The following is a 21,962-nucleotide window of genomic DNA, read 5'->3' on the forward strand; positions in this document are numbered from 1 at the left end:
TATTTTCCACCTGTTTGAGAGACAAGTGGGACATTCGTATCCACTTTAAAGCGACAAATTTGGCTCCGAAATCCGAAAGAAATCAGAGTAGGAGTTCACATGCACTGAAAATATCGGATTACTGAGCTGTGCTGTTTACGTGACCATCCGAATAATCAGATAACTGCAGAAATCTGATTATGATCAGATTACTGACTGCATGTAAAATTAGAGACGGTACTAAAGTAATGGAAACCGAAAACATTACTTTTACAGAACATTGTGGAAAAGAATATGAGGCTGAAACCTGCTTCATATTTGCCCGTTTTGTATTTAAATTTTCCATTCCACCTTAAATGATGCTGCGGTTACATTCTGCTGCCTGAGTGCCATTAAGGCAACTGCATCATTTAAGGTGAAACGAAATAGTCAAATAAGAAGCTGGAAAATATGAAACCAACTCCAGGCCTGTAAAAAAGAGCATCAAGATGTAAATAAGCTGTGTCCAGTAAGTTGTAATCATTTGTCAAGCTACGTAATATTATTTGGTATAATCCATTCATTTTACTCATATCACTGTAATTAAAAATTTAGGACATTTTAATCTCTGCTAGTTAACCTGGGCACATCACGCCATACTGAAAACAATCCTTGGGCTATACTCCTAATGTTACATTCGCCTACCACTATAACGTGAATAAACTGTAAGTGGATGCGTGTCTGCCAAATGTACTACTTCTAAATCTAGAACTCAATTAGTACCACTCTTGAAAAGGAACCTAGAACCATAAAAGCTGCTGGGACTGGACTGATGGCCAATGAAAAAAAGCACCGTTATGGTTTTCTGTGCTAAAGATTATGACATTTTACAGCGGATTACAGTTTTTTTTCCCATTATCTTTAATTGACTTGCTGTTCTTTTCCTTAGAAGAGGCACCACATGTGATCCGAAGGAAAGGTCAGTCTTTAAAGATGCTGATGGAAATTATATCTAATGAACATCTAATAATACTTCAGAAGATTCCATTATTTTCAATTTTCACTTTATAAACTGAATCTGAAGTTTTATTTATATATAATGAATGTCTATATTTATTGTCCACAGGAGAATTTCTGCCACCTATGGAAAAAGGTCAGTAACACCCAAATCTCCACCTCTAATATCAGTAACACAAATATGCAAGAGAGAAAAAAAAACCCCATGAAAACAACTTGCAAATAAAGAATGCTGGAAATGGTGCATGAAAAAATTATTGGATATATTTAATCAGTAACTGTATGTTTCTTTCCTGAATCACTTTCTGAATGTGCCCTCATCTCTTTCTAATACTGATAAAAATCTACATTGGCGTTGTCATTCAACCCCCTGCCTACCTCTCATAATAAAGTCTGGTGAAAAACGTCCAGTGTGACCTTAAAATGACACGAAAACGTTTGATCTTACCCGAAGTCTGTCTGGAATGGTTTAATAAACGGTGCATGAACGATTTACCGGGTGTAAAAATAAACACGTCCATCTCTTCGTGTACATAAAGGTTTTACAGAATGACATGATGTTATGGGTGTGGTGTATGAAAAGCGGTTAACCATCTCTGACAGATCCACTTTTAATAACAAATCTCCAGCATGAACCATTAAAACTAAATATGTCATATGTTGCAAGAATATTGTGAGGTCCCAAACCAGCAATATTCATCCCTATGCCTTTCAGCAGGTTACATACAAATATTTAATGTATTTAATGTTAAACGTACTGTTAATCCATAAGTTTAGAATACAATATTTTCTTTTGTTGACTGTCTTTTAACTGCTAAATGCAGATCATGATCTCTGGAAGATCGTTAAGCGAAGGTTTCCACTGTGGTGCTAAGACTGGTGCGGTTACGGTTAGTTGGGATGCAACGTGTGCACTGCTGAGGTCATCATTGCAATGTATTGATCATTATTATATTGTCACACTGTAAAAAAAATGCTGTATTTTACAGTAAGTTCCTGGCAGCTTAGTTGCCAGTAAAGTACTGTAAATATAACTATAAGACATGTTATACTAAATGCTGTGATTTGAAAGCATTAAACAGTATATTCCTGTATATCCACAGTAGCTGTTTAGGTCGGTGTAGTTGCCAGAATCTCACAGGACACAACTACAACCGATGGTGCACTTTCAGTGCTGTGTAAAAATCAGAGATCACCCTCCATTTACTTACGTATCAAACATACATGTAGAAGCTAAATATGCTATCAACACTTTCCACTCTTTGCCTTTATTATAGCTTCCATTCTTTTCAGGAGACTCAAAGAATCTGCAGACACACCTCCAAAGTTCAGTCTGAGAAGCTGGTTTGATTTTCTGAACTAATCAAACCCATTCAGTGGTGCTGAGGTCTGGACTCTGGGGTGGTCAGTCCATCATTCAGCTTCTTTGTTTGATGTGTCCGTCTCGTTTTCTCAGTGAGGTTCTTCTTGATCAGCTACACGTCCTTTCAGACCCACAGCGCTGAGTGGTCTTCTCACGGTGGAAGGATGGACAGAAACACCTGTGGGTGTTTTCAGATCTGAAGCAGCTTGATCTTCTCCTCTCTCTCAGAGATCAAAGGTTTAAGTGCTGTTTATCCGATGGGGGCAGTTTTGGTGTCTAGCAGGTCTTCCAGGTGGTTGTTAGGAACCCCAGGAAAGTTTCTCCCTTTTTATGCAAGTGGATTATTTTATATATAATCTCCTCACAGTTATCTCTTTCAGTCAGTTCAGATGCTAATGAGAGAGGAGTGTGTGAGGCAGCTGAGGTGAGTTTGGGAAGCTGTTTGTGTGAATGTTAGTGTCTCTTTGAAGGGGAACAGCATGTTAGTGAGAGCTTTTGTCAGACTGTCACTGGTTGAGTGTAAGACTGGAAGGATGGAAGAGTTAAAGTGACAGTAGGTGCACAAAAGTAAAGAGTGGATAAAAATACTGTTAGATACATAAATACATTACATTACAGACTGTATGTCTTATTTTTCCTGATTCCGAAAAATGAATAACTTGCGTTTAATGACTGTGTTAATTGAAATAACGAAAGGGTGGTCTCTAACTTTTGCACAGTACTGTGTTTTATGGCCCGGCATCTAGGGACTCTGTAACTATAGCACTGCCTACAGCTACACTCTACTGAGTCCATGATACAGGGAAAATCTTCTTTGCAGATAAAATGCAGATAAAATGCACTTTACTGTAAATTATACTCTAAACTGATAAGAATGAAAACATATGAATTTAAGAAAAAGGTGTTCTGGTAAGTTGTATTGTAAATTACTGTATTTTACGGCATTTTCTTTTACCGTGACATCCAACCCTGCAACAGTCATATGCATAAGTTTGAACACCCCTGCTCAAATTATTATTTTTTTATTTTCTATGTGAAAATAAGTTAACACCTCCTCTACAGGTAAAACTTAAATTTTGCATTTTCTGCCAATTTGCTATTTAATGCCCAATTTGCTAAATTTAACAAATTGAAAAAAGTAAACAAAATGTAAAGTGCAGCTTAACTTTTCCACAGGCCACATTTTACATTTTGAGTTTTTTATGGTAAATTCAACAAATAAATAGTAATTGTGCATTAAAATGTGCAGACATGTGAGGATTTGTTAACATACACCGATCAAGCATAACATTATGACCACCTCCTTGTTTCTAGACTCATTGTCCACTTTATCAGCTCCACTTACTGTATAGCTGCACTCTGTAGTTCTACAGTTACAGACTGTAGTCCATCTGTTTCTCTGATACTCTGTTACCCTGTTCTTCAGTGGTCAGGACCCCCATGGACCCTCACAGAGCAGGTACTATTTGGGTGGTGGATCATTCTCAGCACTGCAGTAACACTGACATGGTGGTGGTGTGTTAGTGTGTGTTGTGCTGGTACAAGTGGATCAGTCACAGCAGCACTGCTGGAGTTTTTTGTCCACTCACTGTCCGCTCTATTAGACACTCCTACCTTGTCGGTCCACCTTGTAGATGTAAAGTCAGAGCCGACAGCTCATCTGCTGCTGCACAGTTTGTGTTGGTCATCCTCTAGTCCTTCATCAGTGGTCACAGGACGCTGCCCACAGGACGCTGCCCACAGGACGCTGCCCACAGGACGCTGTTGGCTGCATAGGTTTGGTTGGTGGACTATTTTCAGTCCAGCAGTGACTCTGAGGTACCTGCTGTGTGAGGGTCCATGGGGGTCCTGACCACTGAAGAACAGGGTAACAGAGTATCAGAGAAACAGATGGACTACAGTCTGTAACTGTAGAACTACAGAGTGCAGCTATACAGTAAGTGGAGCTGATAAAGTGGACAATGAGCGTAGAAACAAGGAGGTGGTCATCATGTTATGCCTGATCTACATATTTTCCCTTAGAAAAACCAGGGGTGCCCAAATATTTGCAAAATATGTCCTGCACAGTATTTTGTTGAACTATGTTCAAAATGTGCTCAAACATGATTTTACACCTTCTCAAATTGAGAAGTCTGTAACCACAACAAATGACTTCATGAAACAGTTGCAGAAGTTCTAGGCAGAAAGCATGATGATGCCCAGATTGCGATGAGAACCGAACTTACAAAAATGGCTATTGCTAAACCAGAAGTGAAGGATGTGGACGCTACAGACGAAGAAGAAACTCAGGTCAAAAATTTGTACCAGGTGGAATCCTTGTATATGACGGCCATTGAAGATACAAAGGAAACTGTTGAAGATGCTATTGATGTCAGGGATGAGAGGGAAGCAACTGGAACAGGTGAAGATGTTTCTAAAGTCATAAATGAGGAAACTGACTCACCAGATGTTACATCAGATGAGGCCAAAGCTGAAACTGTTGAGGATATTTCTGGAGTTGGTTCCATTGGTGTGTCTGATGTTTTTGAAGAAGAACCAGCAGCTGATGCTGCTAGGGAGAACACTGTTGAAGAACCAAACATGGGTGATGTTTGCTCAGAAGCCGCTCTTAAAGAGGAACCGATTGACCTCATGGTTGAAGCTGTAGATGTTTCTGCTGGTGTTGATAATGTGGAGGAACCAATGAAGTCAAGTGAAACCAGTACAGGGAGCACCGATGAAGACCAAACTGAAACGATAGCTTGCCCAGAAACAATTCTTGAACAGGTAACTATTGGTCATGATGGAGCTGAGATCAAAAATGGCACAGAGGTTGAACATGTTGTGGAGGGCGAAGAAGAAGAAAAACGGGAAAATGATGAAGAGGCTGAGGAAGCAAAGAAAAAGTCAGAGGCAAATGAGGGAATCAAGGAAGATAGAGATGGAGATGCAGGAGAAATGGAAGCAGATGCTGATGCGGAGGGGCATGTTGCATTTCCTTTGGGAGATGATGATAACTTGGACATCATAGGCAGCTGTGATGAAAATAATAACAACAATGAGAACAAAAGGCGCACTATCAAAAGAGATGTACGACGAGAAGCAATGGCCAAAGCTGAAAACGCCAAGGACACAGATGACCAAGAAGAATCTCCTCCTGAAGAAAGTGCAAAAGGTATTATTTTCATTGGGGATGGTTTGGAAAAGTGATTCTATGAATCAATATTCTTTGACTTGATTGTAAAATGCAGGGGTTGGCAACCCAAATGTTAAGAAGAGCCGTTTTGTCCTTTCAACAAAAGTCAAGCCACCTTGGGGGCCATATATTATGTTCACTTTAACAAAGTAATGTTTTACGATCTTGGCTGTAAATATGTCTCAGTATGTGCTGATGTACTAGTATAGGCTAAAACTGTAATATAAACAAAAATGCTGACTTACTTTGCTCTGCTTTAACCTTCAGCTCAGCTATAGCTGCTTTTCTCGCATCTCCAGCAGGAAACTTTTCCTCAAAAGTAGATCAGTTTCTTGTAAAATGTCTCTCAATATTTGAGTTTTTACAAAGCTGACGTCAGTGATTCATTCGCCAGCTTGTTCTAATTTTCCTCTTCCACCTTAACTGGTGCCTGAGCCGCCAATATGTAGCTGCTGCACAATTTAAGTTGGAACGGGAAAAATTAGAACAAGAAGCTGGTGAATGAGAATCTAACTTCAGGTTTGCGCCGTTTTAGTGTTTGGCAGTTTCATATTGTAGATTAAACGTATCAGGAAACCAGCTGGAGTGATTATAAATGCAAATAAGTCCATTTGTCTCCAAATGATCGACGTTCGTCTTAAATCTCTCTCTTTGCCATTTCGTAGCTACTAGCGGGGCGAGACTGTCGTCTGTGTTGCTATGGTGACCAGCCGTCTGCGCTGATCTTCAGGGTTAAAGGGTGAATCAGAAGTTTTACATTAACTCCAGCGTTTAAGACCATTTACTGTTAAACTGAGTTGAAGGATCAGCAGAGCTTTATTTTACTGTAGAAGAGGATTATTTTATTATTACCTGCTGATCTGATTCAGCCGTGGAGCCACAACAGGGCAGCAAGAGAGCCACATGCTGCCAAACCCCTGGTATAATGTTTACAAACAGTGTATTACAGCTCTAAAGCAGCTATTGTATTGTTAAAAGCTAGATGTGCAAGTCCATCACAATAACCTACATGAAATGGATGTTTCTTTCCCAGACTTTAACTTTGTTTTAACAATGTACTGTTAAAAATCAAGAGTTCAGCGGCACAGTGCCACAAAAATGGAAAACAAAATGACGAGGCACTTTCACATTTCAAGAAAGTGATCTTGTTTCTTGCTTTCATGCACCATTAGCGCATCTATTGATGGAATGCATTGCAAAAAGAAGAAAGTAAATGTATGATCTGTTTAAAGGAAATGCACGTATTTATATATAAATGGGTTCCGTCTGGGCTACAGCTCTGCAGAGATTAGCATTTTCCTTCCTCTAATAACTCACAAGGATCTTGCTAATTAGCTGATGAGTTGAATCAGATATGTTTAATTAAGGGGAACGCTAAAGTCTGCAGAGCTGTGGCCCAGAGGGAACCCAGTTTGTCACCCCTGTTGACATATGTGCACGTGTAAGTGATCAATAATCATTTAAAAATTCCAGAAATCAATCATTTGCACACACTAAAATATAACAGTAGTTTATGTTGTTAAAGCAACTTTCATTTATGCCGATTGGTTGACATTCTTCTCCACAGTGACTTATTTTACAGAGCTTGGGGAATTTAGTGTTGTGGTTATTGCCCAGGTTTGTTGGTTTAGCATATGTTTGCTGAAGAAGAACAAAACCCCTAGGTGTTCAATGGAGAGCAGCAGTATTATCCACCACGCTACATCAGCCAGGAACTTTGAAAGGTCCCATTAAGCTGGTAGATACCAAGGACTAAATTACTTATTTAAACTTGGAAAAATCCACATTAAACGCTTGGCTTCAGGAATTCAAGCTTAGTCTTGGGATAAATTATACTGTTCATGGGGATTTCAGATGAAACCTTCCTTCTGTTTCGAGCTAGTGCTACTTATGTCCAGGAATCTGAGGTTTAATGTTCATTCAGTCTCAGCACATATGTATAATACTCTTTCTTTTTCTAAATACACAGGGGTTGATGTCTTAGTAAGAATATGTACTGTGTGATGTTGTTATGGCTGTGCAATCAAAGCAGTGCTCTGCATCACAGGCAGGCTATATGATAACAAAGATATTTCAATATAATTTTTTATTACTCATTTTAAATAGTTGCACAAGGTCACCTGCCCACCAATGAGTCCATCAATTTACAAAATCCAGAATTTAATGATTAACTTATTAAACTATCTGTTTTTAACCAGAATGTCAGGGGAGTCACCGTCATTGGTGTTACACCATGTTCATATAACACCAGTTACTGTAAAATATGTTTGGAATTAATCTCTCCTTTCTGCATATATGATAATAGGAGATGTTAATGGACATATTAAGATTACATTTTACATTTACAGCATTTAGCAGACGCTAGTTACCAGTAGGTTAGAGAGAAAGACGGTCCTGAGCTCAGATACGGCTAGAAACACAGTCACTGTAGATACAGAGAGAAAAGGAGCAGAGCTGAACACAGAACTCTGTGCCGTACAATACAATACACTACACTACAATACACTACAATACACTACACTACAACACACTACAATACACTACACTTCACCACAATACACTACAATACACTACACTACACTACAACACACTACAACACACTACAATACACTACACTACACCACAATACAATACACTACACTACACCACAATACAATACACTACACTACAACACACTACAACACACTACACTACACTACACTACACTACAACACACTACACTACACTACACTACACTACAACACACTACAACACACTACACTACAATACACTACACTACAACACACTACACTACACTACACTACAACACACTACACTACAATACACTACACTACACTACAACACACTACAATACACTACAACACACTACAACACACTACACTACAATACACTACACTACAACACACTACAACACACTACACTACAATACACTACACTACACTACAACACACTACAATGCACTACAACACACTACAACACACTACACTACAATACACTACACTACAATACACTACAATACACTACACTACAACACACTACAATACACTACACTTCACCACAATACACTACAATACACTACACTACACTACAACACACTACAACACACTACAATACACTACACTACACCACAATACAATACACTACACTACACCACAATACAATACACTACACTACAACACACTACAACACACTACACTACACTACACTACACTACAACACACTACACTACACTACACTACACTACACTACAACACACTACAACACACTACACTACAATACACTACACTACAACACACTACACTACACTACACTACAACACACTACACTACAATACACTACACTACACTACAACACACTACAATACACTACAACACACTACAATACACTACACTACACTACAACACACTACAACACACTACAACACACTACACTACAATACACTACACTACAACACACTACAACACACTACACTACACTACACTACAACACACTACACTACACTACAACACACTACACTACAACACACTACACTACACTACAATACACTACACTACACTACACTACAACACACTACAACACACTACACTACACTACAATACACTACACTACACTACAACACACTACAACACACTACAACATACTACACTACACTACAATACACTACACTACACTACAACACACTACACTACACTACAACACACTACACTACACTATAACACACTACAACACACTACACTACAATACACTACACTACAATACAATACACTACAACACACTACACTACAATACACTACACTACAATACACTACAATACAATACACTACAACACACTACACTACAATACACTACACTACAATACAATACACTACACTACAGTACAACACACTACACTACAATACAATACACTACACTACAACACACTACAACACACTACACTACAATATACTACACTACAATACAATACAATACACTACAATACACTACACTACATTACACTACACTACAATACACTACACTACACTATAATACACTACACTACACTACAATACAATACAATACACTACACTACAACACACTACACTACAATACACTACAATACACTACACTACAATACAATACACTAAACTACAATACACTACACTACAACACACTACACTACACTACACTACAACACAATACAGTACACTACAACACACTACACTACAACACACTACACTACAATACACTACACTACACTACAATACACTACACTACACTACAATACAACACACTACAATACACTACAATACAATACAATACACTTCAATACACTACAATACAAAGCAATACACTTCAATACAACACAATACAATACACTACACTACACTACAACACACTACAATACACTACAATACCCTACAATACACTGCAATACATTACGATACAATACAATACAACACAATACAATACAATACAATACACTACAATACAATACACTACACTACACTACAACACACTACAATACAATACACTGCAATACATTACAATACAATACACTACAATACAATACACTGCAATACATTACAATACAATACACTACAATACAATACACTACAATACACTACAATACACTGCAATGCATTACAATACAATACAATACAATACAATACACTACAATAAAATACATTACAATATAATACAATATAATACAATACAATACAATACAACACAATACAATACACTACAATACACTACAATACAATACAATACAATACAATACAATACAATACAACACATTACAATACAATACAACACAATACAATACAATACAATGCACTACATAAGTGCAGTACAATACATTACAATCAATACTTAATTCAGTGCTCATTTAAGTTAAGAGTGAGAGACTCTGCTGTACAGCCAGCCAGTGGGAGTTCATTCCACCACCAGGGACAGGAAACAGTCTTGCTTGTCTTCCACACGCCTTGAAAGATGGCAGGTCAAGCTGAGCTGTACTCGAAGCTTGAAGGGCTTGTGGTAAAGTTTGAGATTTCACCGTTGCCATCAAGTAGGGAGGCAATGCCAACAGAAAGACAATATTCAATTAGAAGACAAGCACATTGATTCTTCCAGGGAATACCTCCACAATGTATCAGCCTTGATACCTCAGAGCCTACAATTCACACCTTCGGCTAACCTGAAACCACACCTGAAACCAGTGATGGACAAAGAACACAAACCATGTCCATGAGTTAAAGTAGAGACACCCAAGGTAAAATATCACTCCAGTAAAAGTAGAAGTTCCTCCCTTTAGACCTCCACTTGAGTAAAAGTACTAAAGTATTTGCCTTCAAATGTACTTAAGTATAAAGTAAAAGTACTAAAAGATTAATTAACTTAATGCAACTTAGTTCCAAGTTTAAGTTGAATAAAAACTGGCTTTAAACTCAGGATCACAGATGAGCTCCTTTACTATGTTGATCTGTAGGCGTCTGTTCATAAACATAAACCAGCCCAAACTCATTTACTATAAAATGAAATGGTGTTTGTAGAAATTCAGAAAAAAGCCGCGTCAGTCTCGACTGCATATGTGGACATATTTCTATATTGAGCTCTATTTACACAAAGTTAGGTTAGTTCATCATTTATGTTGAACAGACTCTCCCAAAGTTTTACGCTGCTGCGCTGACGTTGAACCGCGTGCTGCACTGGGTCGGTATGACCAACAGGTCAAAACCAGCTCTGAACAAAGTGACCGCTGGGCCCTGATTGGTGCTCTGGCTTTGCGCTTCTTTCGTTTTGACATGTTACGTTTTTATACACACAGAAGCCAAAAGGAACGACAGATTTCTCAAAATGTAGGAGGAAAAAGTCGGATATTAGACTCTGAAATGTAGTGGAGTGAAAGGAAAAAGTCCAGAACGGAGAAACTTCAGTACAGATACACTAAAAATACTAAAGTACAGAAACTAATTACATTTACTCAGTTACTCAGTTACTGTCCACCACTGCCTGGAACTAGTAATTACAATTATTCACTAGGTTCTACAAGCTAGAGTCTAAGCTAGAGGACGTCAACTCAGAGCCTACCTTTACCAGTAGAAAGACAATATTCAATTAGAAGACAAGCACACTGTTTATTTAGTTTTGGGATGAAATAAATAGATTTTTTTTATAATACATCCACCTGAATTCCCGCTCCAAATGGAGAACGACCCATGAATCATTTTGCCTGCCTTTAAGTTTTTATTATAAAAGCAGCGACAGTATAGTCACCCTGTCACATCATGCTAAGGCTTATTCCTGCGTACATACCAAGTTTGCACCTACTTTAGTTCATCATCATGTAACTCTCTTTAATGATTTCAGTTCTAGAGCAAGAAAGAATTGCTAAAGAGAAGAAAGCCAGGGAGGAGGTGTTCAAAGTCCTCCAAGGTAACTCCCTTATTTTACTCCCATTCCTGTGCGCTGCTGGATAACATGCATATGTCAAACTCCAAGATTCTGAAATTCGAATCGACCAAAGCACTGTGACCCAAGCACGTCTGTCCTTCCAGAGCTGAGAGCTGAGAAGGCAAAGAAAGAAGAGAAGGAAAAAGTAGAGAGAGACAAGAAAAAAGGGAAAGAGAAAGAAGAGGCGATGAAGGAAAAGGCTAAACTGAAAGAAAAGCCTGAAGCGGACATTAGCGTGCTTCTCAAACCTAAAGGTGAGAACTCCAGCACTGCATTATTAAAGGACATGCGCTACATTTACATGCACACAAAAATAGCAATGCCAATGATGTGCCATGTGCTGCCACTGTTCTCAGTGCACTAAAGAGTCTGACCCTGCATGTAATGTAATCATTATAGCTGATCTATCATCTGTACTGATACTCTGACATTGCCATCACAGTGATTTTGACTGTGTCAGTACTGATACTCTGACACTGCCATCACAGTGATTTTGACTGTGTCAGTACTGATACTCTGACACTGCCATCACAGTGACTTTGACTGTGTCAGTACTGATACTCTGAAACTGCCATCACAGTGACTTTGACTGTGTCAGTACTGTTACTCTGACATTGCCATCGCAGTGACTTTGACTGTGTCAGTACTGATACTCTGACATTGCCATCAGTGATTTTGACTGTGTCAGTACTGATACTCTGACATTGCCATCACAGTGATTTTGACTGTGTCAGTACTGATACTCTGACACTGCCATCACAGTGATTTTGACTGTGTCAGTACTGATACTCTGACACTGCCATCACAGTGACTTTGACTGTGTCAGTACTGTTACTCTGACATTGCCATCGCAGTGACTTTGACTGTGTCAGTACTGATACTCTGACACTGCCATCACAGTGATTTTGACTGTGTCAGTACTGATACTCTGACATTGCCATCGCAGTGACTTTGACTGTGTCAGTACTGATACTCTGACACTGCCATCACAGTGACTTTGACTGTGTCAGTACTGATACTCTGACATTGCCATCACAGTGATTTTGACTGTCTGTACTGATACTGTGACATTGCCATCACAGTGATTTTGACTGTCTGTACTGATACTCTGACACTGCCATCACAGTGATTTTGACTGTGTCAGTACTGATACTCTGACATTGCCATCACAGTGATTTTGACTGTGTCAGTACTGATACTCTGACACTGCCATCACAGTGACTTTGACTGTGTCAGTACTGTTACTCTGACATTGCCCTCGCAGTGACTTTGACTGTGTCAGTACTGATACTCTGACACTGCCATCACAGTGATTTTGACTGTGTCAGTACTGATACTCTGACATTGCCATCGCAGTGACTTTGACTGTGTCAGTACTGATACTCTGACACTGCCATCACAGTGACTTTGACTGTGTCAGTACTGATACTCTGACATTGCCATCACAGTGATTTTGACTGTCTGTACTGATACTGTGACATTGCCATCACAGTGATTTTGACTGTCTGTACTGATACTCTGACATTGCCATCGCAGTGATTTTGACTGTGTCAGTACTGATACTCTGACATTGCCATCGCAGTGATTTTGACTGTGTCAGTACTGATACTCTGACATTGCCATCAGTGATTTTGACTGTGTCAGTATTGATACTCTGACACTGCCATCACAGTGATTTTGACTGTGTCAGTACTGATACTCTGACACTGCCATCACAGTGATTTTGACTGTGTCAGTACTGATACTCTGACATTGCCATCACAGTGATATTGACTGTCTGTACTGATACTCTGACATTGCCATCACAGTGATTTTGACTGTGTCAGTACTGATACTCTGACATTGCCATCGCAGTGACTTTGACTGTGTCAGTACTGATACTCTGACATTGCCATCACAGTGATTTTGAGTGTCTGTACTGATACTCTGACATTGCCATCACAGTGATTTTGACTGTGTCAGTACTGATACTCTGACATTGCCATCGCAGTGATTTTGACTGTGTCAGTACTGATACTCTGACATTGCCATCGCAGTGACTTTGACTGTGTCAGTACTGATACTCTGACATTGCCATCAGTGATTTTGACTGTGTCAGTATTGATACTCTGACACTGCCATCACAGTGATTTTGACTGTGTCAGTACTGATACTCTGACATTACCATTACAGTGATTTTGACTGTGTCAGTACTGATACTCTGACATTGCCATCGCAGTGACTTTGACTGTGTCAGTACTGATACTCTGACATTGCCATCACAGTGATTTTGACTGTCTGTACTGATACTCTGACACTGCCATCACAGTGATTTTGACTGTGTCAGTACTGATACTCTCACATTGCCATCACAGTGATTTGAATGTGTCAGTACTGATACTCTGACATTGCCATCGCAGTGACTTTGACTGTGTCAGTACTGATACTCTGACATTGCCATCAGTGACTTTGACTGTGTCAGTATTGATACTCTGACACTGCCATCACAGTGATTTTGACTGTGTCAGTACTGATACTCTCACATTGCCATCACAGTGATTTTGAATGTGTCAGTACTGATACTCTGACATTGCCATCACAGTGATTTTGACTGTGTGAGTACTGATACTCTCACATTGCCATCACAGTGATTTTGAATGTGTCAGTACTGATACTCTGACATTGCCATCACAGTGATTTTGACTGTGTCAGTACTGATACTCTCACATTGCCATCACAGTGATTTTGAATGTGTCAGTACTGATACTCTGACATTGCCATCAGTGATTTTGACTGTGTCAGTACTGATACTCTGACATTGCCATCAGTGACTTTGACTGTGTCAGTACTGATACTCTGATATTGGCATCAGTGATTTTGACTGTGTCAGCACTGATACTGAAGTGTAAATGATTTGAATGCACATGTGGCCTAAACTGCAAAGTTACTGATATCAGGGCGGTATCTATCTATCTATCTATCTATCTGTCTATCTATCTATCTATCTATCTATCTGTCTGTCTGTCTGTCTGTCTGTCTGTCTATCTATCTATCTATCTATCTATCTATCTATCTATCTATCTATCTATCTATCTATCTATCTATCTATCTATCTATCTATCTATCTATCTGTCTGTCTGTCTGAATGTCTATCTGTTTGCCTGCCTGTCTGTCTGTCTGTCTGTCTGTCTGCTATTAGAGCCGATTTCTTGAGGCTCAGCTGTTCAGACGTGATGTCCTTTCAGAATCTTCCACAGTTCTGTTGTTCATTCTGGATACATTCCTTTATTTTTATTTACAGCTTCTTACAAATGAATTTAAGTCCTGTAGAGTGATACTATCATAATACAATCATTTTCTACAAGTAACCTCAAGAAAATTGTTTTAATATAATTGAAACAATGATTCCAAACTTTTGAGTGGTAACTCAAAATGTATGTACTGTATATGCGGTGTTAAACGTGAGAAAGGCCAACACAGATATATACAGAAAATTCTCTAAAATGCAGTTGGAAAATAACTGAGAAGTTTAGAATTTGTGCAGTGGATTCATTTGTTTGATCTACATTTGTATGTTTTCTTCCTTTATGCAGAGCCAGTAATCGTTGAGGACAGGATTAATGCTACAGTTAAAGGTATTTTGTTTCTTTGCTGTAGAATCAGCTGTTTAAAGTGTGACTGAAGGTCTTTATGTAACGTCATATAAATCACTCCTTTCATTTCATTGCAGAGCTTGTGAAAGAAAAGCCAACAGCAGTGCCATCACACAAAGGTAATAATCAAACCACATATTAAATCATCTTCATATGATGTTCATCCATGCAAATATGATTTCTACTGAAACTGTTTCCTGATTTCTGTCCACTTCAGACATGAGGGTCACCATGGAGAAGGCTGAAGCAGTCAGAGTGAAGAAAGGTGTGAATGCATTTTTAAAACATGACATTTCACTTCATATTTTGTGACATTTTGTGATTGGTCAGCATCCTTTTAGTGATGATCCTTTATTGATTTCTTTATGTTCACATGAAAGCTACACATATTTTTGTATTTAGAAAAAAAGTTTATTTCACAGTGGAGAGCAACATGAGCACCTACACTCACCGGCCACTTTATTAGGTACTAGTAAAAGGTTGGACCCCCTTTTGCCTTCAGAACTGCCTTAATTCTTCATGGCAGACTTTCAGCAAGGTGTTGGAAACGTTCCTCAGAGATTTTGGTTGGTGATTTGAGTTCTTGCTGCCTTTCTATCATCTGGAACCAGTCTGCCCATTCTCCTCTGACCTCTCACATCAACAAGGCATTTTCGTCCACACAACTGACCGCTCACTGGATATTTCCTCTTTTTCGGACCGTTCTCTGTAAACCCTAGAGATGGTTGAGCATGAAAATCCCAGTAGATCAGCAGTTTCTGAAATACTCAGACCAGCCCGTCTGGCACCAACAACCACGCCACGTTCAAAGCCCCTTAAATCCCCTTTCTTCCCCGTTCTGATGCTCAGTCTGCACTTCAGCAAGTTGTCTTGACCACCTCTACATGCCTAAATGCATTGAGTTGTAGCCGTGTGATTGGCTGATTAGCTATTTGTGATAACAAGCAATTGAACATGTGTACCTAATAAAGTGGCCGGTGAGTGTATGTCTTATAAGAACCCTTAATGTAAAACCTCTAATGTTTAACAGAATCTGAACCTGCTCAAAAGGAAAAAGCAAAACCTGAACCTGCTCAAAAGGAAAAGGCAAAACTTGAACCTGCTCCAAAGGAAAAAGAAAAACATGAACCTACTCCAAAAGAAGATGTAAAATCTGAAGCTGCTCCAAAGGAAAAGGCAAAACGTGAACCTGCTCCAAAGGAAAAATCCAAACCTGAACCTACTCCAAAAGAAGAAGTAAAACCTGAAGCTGCTCCAAAGGAAAAAGTAAAACCTGAAGCTGCTCCAAAGGAAAAAATAAAACCTGAACCTGTTCCAAAAGAAGAAGTAAAACCTGAAGCTGCTCCAAAGGAAAAGGCAAAATCTGAAGCTGCTCCAAAGGAAAAAGTAAAACCTGAACCTGCTCCAAAGGAAAAAGCAAAACCTGAAGCTGCTCCAAAGGAAAAAGTAAAACCTGAAGCTGCTCCAAAGGAAAAAGTAAAACCTGAAGCTGCTCCAAAGGAAAAAGTAAAACCTGAAGCTGCTCCAAAGGAAAAAGTAAAACCTGAAGCTGCTCCAAAGGAAAAAGTCAAACCTGAAGCTGCTCCAAAAGAAGAAGTCAAACCTGAAGCTGCTCCAAAGGAAAAAGCAAAACCTGTACCTGCTCCAAAGGATAAAGCAAAACCTGAAGCTGCTCCAAAGGAAAAGGTCAAACCTGTACCTGCTCCAAAGGATAAAGCAAAACCTGAAGCTGCTCCAAAGGAAAAAGTCAAACCTGAAGCTGCTCCAAAAGAAGAAGTAAAACCTGAAGCTGCTCCAAAGGAAAAAGCAAAACCTGTACCTGCTCCAAAGGATAAAGCAAAATCTGAAGCTGTTCCAAAGGAAAAGGCAAAACCTGAAGCTGCTCCAAAGGAAAAAGTAAAACCTGTACCTGCTCCAAAGGAAAAAGCAAAACCTGAAGCTGCTCCAAAGGAAAAAGTCAAACCTGAAGCTGCTCCAAAGGAAAAAGTAAAACCTGAAGCTGTTCCAAAGGAAAAGGCAAAACCTGAAGCTGCTCCAAAAGAAAAAGCAAAACCTGAAGCTGCTCCAAAGGAAAAAGTAAAACCTATACCTGCTCCAAAGGAAAAAGCAAAACCTGAAGCTGCTCCAAAGGAAAAAGTCAAACTTGAAGCTGCTCCAAAGGAAAAAGTAAAAACTGAACCTGTTGCAAAGGAAAAAGTAAAACCTGAACCTTCTTCAAAGGAAAAAGCAGAACCTGAAGCTGCTCCAAAGGAAAAAGCAGAACCTGAAGCTGCTCCAAAGGAAAAAGTAAAACCTGAAGCTGCTCCGAAGGAAAAAGTAAAACCTGAAGCTGCTCCAAAGGAAAAAGTAAAACCTGAAGCTGCTCCAAAGGAAAAAGTAAAACCTGAAGCTGCTCCAAAAGAAGAAGTAAAAGCTGTACCTGCTCCAAAGGAAAAAGTCAAACTTGAAGCTGCTCCAAAAGAAAAGGCAAAACCTGAAGCTGCTCCAAAAGAAAAAGCAAAACCTGAAGCTGCTCCAAAGGAAAAAGTCAAACCTGAACCTGTTCCAAAGGAAAAGGCAAAACCTGAAGCTGCTCCAAAGGAACAAGTCAAACCTAAAGATGCTCCAAAGGAAAAAGTAAAACCTGAAGCTGCTCCAAAGGAAAAAGTCAAACCTGAAGCTGCTCCTAAGGAAAAATTAAAGCCTGAAGCTGTTCCAAAGGAAAAAGTCAAATCTGAAACTGTTCCAAAGGAAAAAGTAAAACCTGAACCTGTTCCAAAGGAAAAAGTCAAACCTGAAGCTGCTCCAAAGGAAAAAGTCAAACCTGAAGCTGCTCCAAAGGAAAAAGTCAAACCTGAAGCTGCTCCAAAGGAGAAAGTCCAACCTGTCCCTGTTCCAAAGGAAAAAGTCAAACCTGAAGCTGCTCTAAAGGAAAAAGTAAAACCTGAAGCTGCTCCAAAGGAAAAAGCAAAACCTGAGCTTGCTACAAAGGAAAAAGTAAAACCTGAACCTGCTCCAAAGAAAGGTACCTTTTTGGTTTATAAGAGTATTGACAACCAATTTAGTGAGTAGTTTTTTTTCATAATGTATAAAATGTAACTCTGGAATACAATTTACTAAGGGTGGACATCTTATTTAATGTTTCAGAGGCTGAAGTTGCCAAGGAAAAGGCTAAACCAGCCCTACTTGAGAAGGGTATGAAAACTTGAAAGAAATTAAATAAGTTTGTGAACATGAATACAATTCATCAATTTCACCATGTGTACTTTTTATTTTATCTGCATACCTGAAAGCAATGATTTAATAATGGTAAACATTGAACTGAACTGAATCATTGTGTGAGCCCAATTAATAAGATATGAGTGTAAATCTATTTACATTTTTTGTCAATAATTGTTTCTCAGGTTAAATATGTTGGCAATAATGGAAAAGATACCTACAATCACCCTTCATTCCCTATAGAAGGATATGAAGACCTGTCACATTTAAAACCAAAAAAATCAGTTGATGATGGCAAAATGTTTGCTAATACACAGTTCATGTTGACAAGCCAAGTTGACAACCAGGACTTTAAAGTGAAAATCTTAATATTTTGCAGAACCTGAATCTGTTCAAAAGGAAAAGGCAAAACACAGAATTGCTCCAAAGAAAGGTAACGTTGGTTTCACTCTGCTTAACAACTAACTTTACAAACATTTTAACAAATTAAACAATACCTGAAGCCTTAAACTACAAACATTGTGTTTTACCAGAACCTGAACTGACTCCAAAAGAAAAAGAAAAACCTGAACCTGCTCCAAAGAAAGGTATTTTTAGCTTGACAATCATGTTGACACCCAATTAACCAAACACTTTAACAAGGCAACAACTGAAGCCAGCAAAACCCCTTTTATATTTTGTAGAACCTAAAACTGCTCCAAAGGAAAACCTGTACTGCTTCCTAAGAAAGCTATTTTTGGTTTCATATGATGTTTTAATTTTTCTTGACAACTGAATTAACAAGCCAAGTTTATATTTAAGGTCTTCAATCAGAATCACTTTTTTTTTTTTTTTACAGAATCTGAACCTACTCCAAAAGAAAAAATAACAGCTGAACCTGTTCCAAAAGTAAAGGCAAAACCTGCTCAAAAGGAAACTGAACTTGCTATAAAGAAAGGTACTTTTGGGGCTTATAAGGTTTTTCATTCCTGTTCCCAACCAAGCTAATGCAAACTATAAAACAACCAGTACTTCAAAGTGTAACCTTCTATGTTTTGCAGAGCCTGCACCTGCTCCAAAGGAAAAACCTAAACTTGCTAAGGAAAAGGCAAAACATGAACCTGCCCTTAAAGAAAAGGTTAAGCCTGAACCTGCACCAAAAGAAAAGGCAAAACCTGAAATTGTATTGAAGGAAAAAGCAAAACCTGAACCAGCTCCAAAGGAAAAGGTGAAAATTGAAGCTGCTCCAAAGGAAAAGGCAAAACTTGAACCTGCACCAAAGGAAAAGGTAAAGCCTGAACCTGCTCCAAAGGAAAAAGCAAAACCTGAACCTATTACAAAGGAAAAGGCAAAACCTGAACCTGCTCCAAAGGAAAAAGCAAAACCTGAACCTGTTCCAAAAGAAAAAGCAAAGCCTGAACCTGTTCCAAAGGAAAAAGCAAAACCTGAAGCTGCTCCAAAGAAAGACGCAAAACCTGAACCTGCTCCAAAGGAAAAAGCAAAACCTGAACCTGTTCCAAAAGAAAAAGCAAAACCTGAACCTCTTCCAAAGGAAAAAGCAAAACCTGAACATGCTCCAAAGGAAAAAGTGAAGCCTGAAGCTATTCCAAAGGAAAAGGTAAAGCCTGTACCTGCTCCAAAGGAAAAGGCAAAACCTGAACCTGCTCCAAAGGAAAAGGCAAAACCTGAACCTGTTCCAAAGGAAAAAGTGAAGCCTGAAGCTATTCCAAAGGAAAAGGTAAAGCCTGTACCTGCTCCAAAGGAAAAGGCAAAACCTGAACATGCTCCAAAGAAAAAGGCAAAACCTGAACCTGTTCCAAAGGAAAAAGTGAAGCCTGAAGCTATTCCAAAGGAAAAGGTAAAGCCTGTACCTGCTCCAAAGGAAAAGGCAAAACCTGAACCTGCTCCAAAGGAAAAGGCAAAACCTGAACCTGTTCCAAAGGAAAAAGTGAAGCCTGAAGCTATTCCAAAGGAAAAGGTAAAGCCTGTACCTGCTCCAAAGGAAAAGGCAAAACCTGAACATGCTCCAAAGAAAAAGGCAAAACCTGAACCTGTTCCAAAGGAAAAAGTGAAGCCTGAAGCTATTCCAAAGGAAAAGGTAAAGCCTGTACCTGCTCCAAAGGAAAAGGCTAAACCTGAACCTGCTCCAAAAGAAAAAGCAAAACCTGAACCTGCTCCAAAGAAAAAGGCTAAACCTGAACCTGCTCCAAAGGAAAAGCTAAAGCCTGAACCAGTTCCAAAGGATAAAGCAAAACCTGAACCTGCTCCAAAGAAAAAGGCAAAACCTGAACCTGCTCCAAAGGAAAAGGTAAAGCCTGAACCAGTTCCAAAGGAAAAAGTGAAGCCTGAACCTGCTCCAAAGGAAAAGGCAAAACCTGAACCTGCTCCAAAGGAAAAGTTAATGCCTGAACCAGTTCCAAAGGAAAAGGCAAAACCTGCTCCAAAGGAAAAGGTAAAGCCTGAACCAGTTCCAAAGGAAAAGGTAAAGCCTGAACCAGTTCCAAAGGAAAAAGTGAAGCCTGAACCTGCTCCAAAGGAAAAGGCAAAACCTGAACCTGCTCCAAAGGAAAAGTTAATGCCTGAACCAGTTCCAAAGGAAAAGGCAAAACCTGAACCTGCTCCAAAGGAAAAGGTAAAGCCTGAACCAGTTCCAAAGGAAAAGGTAAAGCCTGAACCAGTTCCAAAGGAAAAAGTCAAACCTGAACCTGTTCCAAAAGAAAAAGCAAAACCTGAACCTGTTCCAAAGGAAAAGGTAAAGCCTGAACCAGTTCCAAAGGAAAAGCTAAAGCCTGAACCAGTTCCAAAGGAAAAAGTCAAACCTGAACCTGCTCCAAAAGAAAAAGCAAAACCTGAACCTGTTCCAAAGGAAAAGGTAAAGCCTGAACCTGCTCCAAAGGAAAAGGCAAAACCTGAACCAGTTCCAAAGGAAAAGGTAAAGCCTGAACCAGTTCCAAAGGAAAAGGTAAAGCCTGAACCAGTTCCAAAGGAAAAGGTAAAGCCTGAACCAGTTCCAAAGGAAAAAGTCAAACCTGAACCTGTTCCAAAAGAAAAAGCAAAACCTGAACCTGTTCAAAAGGAAAAAGTGAAGCCTGAACCTGCTCCAAAGGAAAAGGCAAAACCTGAACCTGCTCCAAAGGAAAAGGTAAAGCCTGAACCAGTTCCAAAGGAAAAGGTAAAGCCTGAACCTGCTCCCAAGGAAAAAGTAAAA

At 39.2% G+C, this 21,962-nt stretch overlaps 1 protein-coding gene across 1 annotated transcript in view; it reads left to right on the forward strand.

Moving 5' to 3' along the window:
* Positions 1-21,962, forward strand: part of si:ch211-266g18.10 (titin) — a 53,986-nt gene that overhangs the window by 13,460 nt on the left and 18,564 nt on the right. The window contains exons 9-20 of the mRNA XM_037542247.1: positions 908-937; positions 1,085-1,111; positions 11,862-11,927; positions 12,050-12,199; positions 15,518-15,559; positions 15,655-15,696; positions 15,795-15,842; positions 16,608-18,581; positions 18,704-18,751; positions 19,155-19,208; positions 19,309-19,362; positions 19,614-19,712. Coding sequence (XP_037398144.1) covers positions 908-937; positions 1,085-1,111; positions 11,862-11,927; positions 12,050-12,199; positions 15,518-15,559; positions 15,655-15,696; positions 15,795-15,842; positions 16,608-18,581; positions 18,704-18,751; positions 19,155-19,208; positions 19,309-19,362; positions 19,614-19,712 — 2,634 coding nt within the window. The remainder of the gene's footprint in view (positions 1-907; positions 938-1,084; positions 1,112-11,861; positions 11,928-12,049; positions 12,200-15,517; positions 15,560-15,654; positions 15,697-15,794; positions 15,843-16,607; positions 18,582-18,703; positions 18,752-19,154; positions 19,209-19,308; positions 19,363-19,613; positions 19,713-21,962) is intronic.

The sequence above is a fragment of the Pygocentrus nattereri genome, chromosome 10 (assembly GCF_015220715.1).
Source record: "Pygocentrus nattereri isolate fPygNat1 chromosome 10, fPygNat1.pri, whole genome shotgun sequence".
NCBI classification, from domain to species: domain Eukaryota; kingdom Metazoa; phylum Chordata; class Actinopteri; order Characiformes; family Serrasalmidae; genus Pygocentrus; species Pygocentrus nattereri.